The following is an 8,629-nucleotide window of genomic DNA, read 5'->3' on the forward strand; positions in this document are numbered from 1 at the left end:
GTCACTTATCTGGTAGAACGTATTTCCCTGAAAGAATATATTTGAAGGTGAGGTTATTGGTGGGCAAGGGTCTGTGGTTTATCCAGAAGCCAGTACAAGTCACATTGCTGGACCCACTGAGAGTGAGTGATAACTGTGTGAGTGTTGTTGTCCCTTTGTGTTTATGCTCACTCGACTGATCCCTGCATCCCAGTAATCCCAGAAAGTCTATTATCTGTGTGGGATTCTTCTGTAAAATATTCTTAACTGGTCCTCTGACAATGTCTTGTTGCACCGAGTCTGTCATGCCTTCTGCTGATGTTACTTTCTTCCCAATGCAGAAATGTCCTGTTCCTCCCACCCCATACCTCAGTGCTTCAGAACTCTGGCTCACACGGTACAACTCTTCCTGTGCCACGTGGGAAGACTGGAATGTTTTATGAGAGAATCTGGACCAAAAGTGTAGGTGTACCACAGTCTTTCTTCACAGAAGAAATAGTTGATTGGTGGTACAGAACTAGAGTATTGCAGAAAACATATATGCTTCCCTCTTGTAGTCATCAAGACAGCTTGCAAAAAAAAAAACCAACAGTGAAGGGAACGACAATTTCTACAACAAGAGAAGAGAGTGCTGATTGTCTGACAAGTGGATTCTGATTGGTAGAGGCATTGGCATGGGTATGCAGTAGCAAACGGTTAACTGCCAAGGTTAACCGACACTTGTGACACAATCCTGATTGTGCTAAGGGTTACAATGAAACCGAATTGAAGATTCTCAGTGTGGCTCGCCTGTGTGTGCTGGAAGCTGCACATATCATACCCAGAGCCCTGTCCTCTCAGCCAGAAGGAGCAAGTTCACGCTTTGCGCCGTTGTAAACTGAATAAAAACTTGGGGGACAGCCATTCCCTGGTTCATTCCCCATGGCAATGGCTTGGCCAACCAGTCGACCTGCCTGGTTTGAATTCGAACCAAAGCTTGTTGTTCCCTTTCCTGTTGCTATTTTCTTGTGAGCTCTCCTGATGTGGACAAGACAAAACGTTTATCTAGTCTTATTTCAGCAGTTAGCAGTGTTAAGCTGCAATGGAGAGCTTAGTTTACTTTTGGTTAAACTTTTTACGCTCACTCGGGGTCAGTAAACTGATGGTTTGTGAGATCTCTTTTCCTCCATTTAGAATCTGAGGAGTTCAGAGTGCAAAAGGAGACCATTCAACCCATCCTGCCTGTCCTCTCTCTGCTAGATCAATCCTACTGGCCGCTTACCCTCTCCCCACAGCCCTGAATTTTCCTCAGCTTCAAATATTTTGCCACTTTTCCCAAAGAGTGGTCTCTGCCTCAACCACTCCCTGTGGCACAGTTTTCCCTGCTCCTGGTCTCACTGCTGTTCTCCGCTCATTCATAACTTTTCCTCATTCCACAAACTTCCATTGAATCTTCTCTTGTCCTTCAGCATTTTAACATTCCTCTGTTTTTTTTCTCCCCCACCCAGGATTATCCCAAGCTCAGTCAGTCCTACTATTCCTTGTTAGAAGTTCTCACCCAGGACCACATGAATTTTATTGCCAGTCTGGAACCCCACGTTATCATGTACATTCTCTCCTCGATTTCAGAAGGTCTAACTGCACTGGGTGAGTAAATTGTCTTCATTCACACCGCAAGGAGTAGACTAATGATGAAGATTTCTCTTTAACCCAACTTTGTGTTCCTGTTGCCAGGCCAAAACGATTGACAATTGAGCGCAGGTAGTTCTGGTGTTTGCACAAGAGGAACTGCTCCCACTCTTAGACCACGAGACATAGGGGTAGAATTAGGCCACTCGGCCCATCGAGTCTGTTCCGCCATTCAATCACGGCTGATATTTTCTCATCGCCATTCTCCTGCCTTCTCCCCCTGACCCCTGATGTTCTTGCCCCACCTCGCACTGTGGCCACTCACGCTCAGAGACTTTAGCAGTAGGGTGAGAAAAACCAAAGCATTGGGACCTCCCCGGGGATGGGGACTTCCAGGTTTTCACATCTGGCAATCGGGCCGCAAAGCCCAGGTTACATGGCCCTAACCCGCTCGTTCTGTCTCTGTCTGTGAGCCTGAAGGTTGGAAAGGGCGCTTTCAACTCTGCTCCTGCAGTGAAAGGGATCCACAGGATCCCAACAGTGCAGACGGAGGCTATTCTGCCCATCGAGTCTACACCGGCCCTCTGAAAGAGAACTCTACATAGGACCACCCATACGCCCTATCCCCATAACCCCGCGCATCGATCATGGCCAATACATCTAACCTCACGTCTTTGGGCTGTGGGAGGAAACCGGAGCAGCCGGAGGAAACCCACGCAGACACGGGGAGATCGTGCAAACTCCACACAGACAGTGACCTAGCCGGGAATTGAACCCGGGTCACTGGCGCAGTGAGGCAGCAGTGCTAACCACTGTGCCTCCCGGGTCCCTGGCGCAGTGAGGCAGCAGTGCTAACCAATGTGCCTCCCGGGTCCCTGGCGCAGTGAGGCAGCAGTGCTAACCTCTGTGCCACCTGGGTCCCTGGGGAAGTGAGGCAGCAGTGCTAACCAATGTGCCACCTGGGTCCCTGGGGCAGTGAGGCAGCAGTGCTAACCACTGGGTCCCTGGCGCAGTGAGGCAGCAGTGCTAACCTCTGTGCCACCTGGGTCCCTGGGGAAGTGAGGCAGCAGTGCTAACCAATGTGCCACCTGGGTCCCTGGGGCAGTGAGGCAGCAGTGCTAACCACTGGGTCCCTGGGGCAGTGAGGCAACAGTGCTAACCAATGTGCCTCCCGGGTCCCTGGGGCAGTGAGGCAGCAGTGCTAACCTCTGTGCCACCTGGGTCCCTGGGGCAGTGAGGCAGCAGTGCTAACCTCTGTGCCACCTGGGTCCCTGGGGCAGTGAGGCAGCAGTGCTAACCACTGTGCCACCTGGGTCCCTGGGGCAGTGAGGCAGCAGTGCTAACCTCTGTGCCACCTGGGTCCCTGGGGCAGTGAGGCAGCAGTGCTAACCACTGTGCCAGCGAGTCCCTGGCGCAGTGAGGCAGCAGTGCTAACCACTGTGCCACCGAGTCCCTGGCGCAGTGAGGCAGCAGTGCTAACCACTGTGCCCTGTTGGTGGCAACTTGAGTTCAGCCCAAATTAATGACAACATGGACTGAATTCACAATGTGTTAATGACCAGATAGAGACACTGTTTTGTTTTGTTAGTTGAATGGGTCAGTATTAGCTTGGGCACCAGGGGGAGCCCGGTTTCTCTTCTCTCAACTGTGCTGTGGAACATACCTTGTTTGACATCTCTATGGTGGCACCTCTGACTCCCCCAGTGATAGCGTTGGCACTGTCAGCTTAGATTCCGTGCTCCAGACTCCAGAGTGAAACCCAAACCACAGCCTCTGACTCAAAGTGAAAGGAACTCCCCACTGAACTTCAGCTGTGTTGATGCACGTGGAAACTGGGTCTCCCCTGGCCCCAGGATGAATCTTCAGAGAACTGCAAGGGGGCTTGGCCCCAGGCATGCAGTCTGCTGGCACGTTGGCACACTCCCTAAACCAAACATCCAGCTGTCAGCAAATCGCTCCACCACCTTGCGGATAAGAGCTGAAGGCTAAGGGGGTAAACCCTGACAGAACCCAAGGACAGACTGTCACCTTTCCGACCTCTCCTGCAGCAAAGCCTTTGCATTCCTTTGACTCCACCGGGAAGACTGAGAATGGGGTCCTGACGTTTGGGCAGCCAGGCCTCCTTCAAGGTTGCCTGTGGCCTGGAGAGTCCCCTCCAGTTTCACTGCAGTGTTAACACGGGCGACAGACTTAACACACAAATGGCCGCAGTGGGGTAAACAATCGTCTTCAGTGATAGAAGGATGCAGGCAGAGAGAAACAAGGACATGAGGTCTGTCACTGTTCTGTTTTCAGATACGATGGTGTGTACAGGTTGCTGCTCAAGTCTGGACCACATTGTAACATATCTGTTCAAGCAGCTGTCTCGCAGCACAAAGAAACGGACAACACCGCTTTCCCAGGAGTGTGACCGCTTCCTCCACATCATGCAACAGCACCCTGACATGATTCAGCAGGTAAGTCCTCGCAGGCATTCAAATATCCAACAACACACATTCCAGCCATCCCTTCCCCAACTCCGACCTCAATTCCATCCCGAAGACCCTCCGGGACCTGCCACTCCTCCAATTCCAACCTCCTGTACATCCCTGATTTAAATCTCTCCACCATCGGCGGCCGTGCCTTCAGCTACTGAGACCCCAGGCTCTGGCAGCCTCTCCCTAAACCTGTCTGCTTCTGACCTCCTTGAAAACTGCCTCCTGCTTTTAGTCAACTGCTTAAATATTTATCATGTGGTTCAGTGTCAAATCTTGTTTGATAATGTTTATCTCAAGTGCCTGGGGGGGGGGGGCTTTCCGACATTAGAAGTGCAGTATAAATGTACCTTGTAGTTTGTTGCACACTCTTCGAGTAGCTCCTGAGCAATGTGGAGTGAAGTGTGTACAGGTAGCACTGCAGGTGTGAGGTTCCGTGACTGGATCCATCCCGTCTCTTTCAGGCTTGGTACAGACCACGCCAGTTCACTGTCGCTGTTTACAAACCGCTGCAGTCAATCAGAGGGCAGATGGAACTGCGTGCAAATTTCAAACCACAGTGTGTTGGGAACAATGCTGAAGCCAAAACAGGAATATATGAAAGTCAGCAACAAGGACTCAAAAGTTTGCAAAGTGACATAAAGTAGGGCGGAACGATGCTGAAAGTTGTTCTCCAGAGGTCAGCGAGTGGGGAGATGCACTTGTGTTCCCCACTGGTCAGTGCTGCTCTTTGACATATTCCATGTCCAGCTGACCAACGTACGGGGCACCGTTTTAAAGTTTGCAGATAATGTGAAACACGGAAATATTGGAAACGATGACTGTAACAAATTCGACTCGAACAATAGTCAAAATGGGAAAGCGTGAGGCAGGTGAAGCTTGGAGAAATGTGAAGTTATATCTTTCCTGGAGGAAGAGGGAGGGGAGACGGGATGAACACACTGGCCCAATCGGAAAGGGGGCTCAGGAACATTAACCCCAGGTTATATATACACAGATGGCCCAATCTGAAAGGGGGCTCAGGAACATTAACCCCAGGTTATATATACACAGATGGCCCAATCGGAAAGGGGGCTCAGGAACATTAACCCCAGGTTATATATACACAGATGTTTGACAATGGCAGGAGAAGCTGAGAAAGAAGATCATGTGGGGTTTGTTTGTAATGCTGTGGGATTGGTTGTAGTGCTGTGTGGGGTTGTAATGCTGTGTGGGGTTGGTTGTAATGCTGTGTGGGGTTGGTTGTAATGCTGTGGGATTGGTTGTAGTGCTGTGGGATTGTTTGTAGTGCTGTGTGGGGTTGTAATGCTGTGTGGGGTTGTAATGCTGTGTGGGGTTGGTTGTAATGCTGTGTGGGGTTGGTTGTAATGCTGTGGGATTGGTTGTAGTGCTGTGGGATTGTTTGTAGTGCTGTGTGGGGTTGTAATGCTGTGTGGGGTTGTAATGGTGTGTGGGGTTGGTTGTAATGCTGTGTGGGGTTGGTTGTAATGCTGTGTGGGGTTGGTTGTAATGCTGTGTGTGGATTTTTTTTTGCTACAGATGCTGTCCACAGTTCTGAACATCATCATTTTTGAAGACTGCAGAAATCAGTGGTCTATGTCACGCCCATTGCTGGGATTAATTCTCCTGAATGAGAAGGTACGGTCTGAGGGCATTACCTTTCTGAGCTTGGGCACCAAGCTGTGGTCGATGTGGGCGACATTGGATAGACAACAGGACAGTCATTGCCTTGCGCTGTACATCACTGAGAATCCTTTGACAAGAGGAGGGAAATGAGTACGAAATGTTCCATTTCTGCTGTGCCACTCATTGTCTGAAGTACCAAACTACTTGCCAGCCAATTGCTGACTTCCTGAAATGTTAGGTCGGCGACCACAGTAGCTGATATGTACACAACAGTGAATGAGATGAAAGACCTGTGCAGAACCGGGACACTGAGCACACACTGGGAGGTGTCCCTGCTCTTCAGAGAGGATCTTTACATCTATCGGAACCGGCAGAGAGGGCCTTGATTTAACATCCCATCTTAACATCACCCCTAACAGTGCAGCACTGCCTCAGTATTGGTCTGGGAGTGTGAGGCCAGGTAAAGTGCTCAGGCCCTGGAGAGGCCCTTGAACTCTCCAGCCTCTGTCTCAGACGGGAGGGTGCAACCTGCCAAAGCTGGGAGATAGTAACCGGCACATCTGAAACCATATCCCCTGAAAGGATTGTCCCCACGTTTAAGCAGCGGGATCTCTGATGCTGACCTTTGTCCTGATTTGCCTGTCTGTTCCTCCCCTACAGTATTTTGCTGATTTGAGGAACAGCATTGTGAACGCCCAGCCTCCGGAGAAGCAGCAAGCCATGCACCTCTGCTTCGAGAACCTGATGGAAGGGATTGAGCGCAACTTATTGACCAAGAATAGAGACAGGTGAGCACTGGTTAGAGTTCACACGCAGACTGGCCTGATTATCAAAAGAGGGTGCAGCTTGTGATCACAAAGTTTGCAAAAGGACTTTGTTTGCAGAGCAAGTGTTTCGAGAAGGCAACACATTTTCAGTCAATTTGCTTGAACCCTTTCCTATTGATCACTCATTCTACTTGTATGTCTGTGTGACATCTGACAGGATGGCAGGGGCTCAGGGAGGTTGCATAGATTGACTAGAGTGGCACAAGGGGTGGAGAGAACTGGAGCTGCTCTTTGAGCAGAGGAAATGTAATAAATGTTCAACGTTATGAAGTGTTTGTTCCAGTAAATCAGAAGCTAACAGGCAGATCATCCCAAATGTCCTTCTTCACTGTTGTATTTTATATGAAATGATATAATTGATGCTGACCACATGAATGTGCCAGAAATCCCAAAATTGGTGCAAGAGCGCATGATTATTTATCTCGAGCAGGGTCAGAGAATAGATATTCTGTGGTGAATGACTGACTGTCTGACTCCCAGAGTCTCTCCAGCACAGTAAACATTCACTCCCTCAGCACCCACACACAATGGCAGCGTGTTTCCCCTGTGCAAGGGTCACTGCTGACCCTCTTACCACAGCGCCTTCCAAACTTCTGACCTGTACCACTGAGAAGGTCAAGAGCAGCAGGTCCATGAGGAGACCAGGATTGCTACTTCTTCCTTGTCCCAGTGTCAAAATCCTGGATCCTGCGATCCGACAGTTAAATAGCACCATCACCTCACGAGAGTGCAAAGGTTGACGAATCTGGAGTATGCTGCCTGAGGTAGTGGCAGATGCAGATTGAGTAACGGATATTTAATCTATGCTAAATCAGCAAAAACTGTCACAAGAGGAAAATAATTCTGGACAGGGACGAATCGGAATAACTTTCTCAGAGGCCTAACACTGGCGCGATGGGCTGAATGGCCTCTTCCATTGTGTGTTTATCAGAAGGCAGCACAACATACCAACTCCTCGAAGGGAGCGCGTGATCGGCCAAAAAGGTCAGAATCCCCCCAAAAAATGTACTTGTGGTCTACTCAGAAACTGACCATTGTCGGGTGCTGGAGGCGATAAACTGTGGTCTGTACTTGGAGAGAGTTTTGGCCTGTGTTTGGTTGGGGTGGGGGGGGGGGGGGTTGATGGGAATGTATATTAACCTTGCTGTTGTTTTTCTCACTGGTCAGATTTACGCAGAACCTCTCGGTGTTTCGTCGAGAAGTGAACGACTCGATGAAGAACTTGGCGTATGGCGTCAACAGCAGCGACATGATGAGCTGACATCTGTACGGATCTCACCTCCCACGCGGTTGGAAGGGGTCAAGGGGGGAGGGACGTGCATCTCTGATGTTACACGGAAGGGTGGGTAGTGGGGGTGGAGGGAAGAGGCAGAATTCAGTCGGACAGCTCCCAGGGGTGGCAGGTACAAGAGCAGTGCCCACAGCCCCCCTCCCCAATGGCATCGGACTGCAGGACTGGTCATTGTCCCTCCCTTTGAAAACAAAATCTTGGCAGCGATTGCCTCTGCTCTCGCCCCCTCATCTGCCTTGTATAAACTTGTACATTTTTTTTTCTTAAGACATTTTGAACAATGTTTATATGAAATCAATTAAAAGAGAGAGAAACGAAAGAGTTGTGATTGAAATTTTTAGAGTTGGGAGCGCGATGTTGAGAGATTTGGATGATGTGTAAGGTAGTGGGGATGGAATGTGTGTGGGAGTTCAGTTAAATACAGAGCTCCCTATAATCCAGAGCAGGATTTATAAACTATACAAATAATGACAAAAAAGAAACTTACCAACTAATGTGGAATTAGCTCCAGGTTCCAATTGTCTGTCATATTTTTTCACCAATTGTTCCTGTAGTGATTAGGGAATTTCTGGAGAAAGGTAACAGAAATTGTCGCTGCTAATTAATTATGTGTTGAGCACAGCTCATTTATATTCACCAAGGAACAGAAAAACAATGGATTATATATTTTTATTGTTCCTTTCCACTGAATGTTCTGAGTAAACACATTTCCAAATCACTGCGTGATCAGGTAGGTTGGTTTGTAAGAATGTTTGCTGCATATAGTGTAAAAGCATTGTGACTGCAAATAAAATCTCAATGGTTTGTACTTAAAGTAGTCTCCC

The 8,629-nt window shown here is 49.1% G+C and overlaps 1 protein-coding gene across 1 annotated transcript in view; it reads left to right on the forward strand.

Annotated features, from left to right (window-relative positions):
- xpo7 (exportin 7) overlaps positions 1-8,619 on the forward strand; it is a 92,039-nt gene extending 83,420 nt beyond the window's left edge. Inside the window, exons 24-28 of the mRNA XM_038785255.1 lie at positions 1,467-1,605; positions 3,883-4,043; positions 5,601-5,699; positions 6,348-6,475; positions 7,682-8,619. Of these exons, the coding sequence (XP_038641183.1) occupies positions 1,467-1,605; positions 3,883-4,043; positions 5,601-5,699; positions 6,348-6,475; positions 7,682-7,775 (621 nt within the window). The 3' untranslated portion in view covers positions 7,776-8,619. The remainder of the gene's footprint in view (positions 1-1,466; positions 1,606-3,882; positions 4,044-5,600; positions 5,700-6,347; positions 6,476-7,681) is intronic.
- The last annotated feature ends 10 nt before the right edge of the window (positions 8,620-8,629 follow it).

This window comes from Scyliorhinus canicula, chromosome 26, assembly GCF_902713615.1.
Source record: "Scyliorhinus canicula chromosome 26, sScyCan1.1, whole genome shotgun sequence".
Lineage (NCBI taxonomy): Eukaryota > Metazoa > Chordata > Chondrichthyes > Carcharhiniformes > Scyliorhinidae > Scyliorhinus > Scyliorhinus canicula.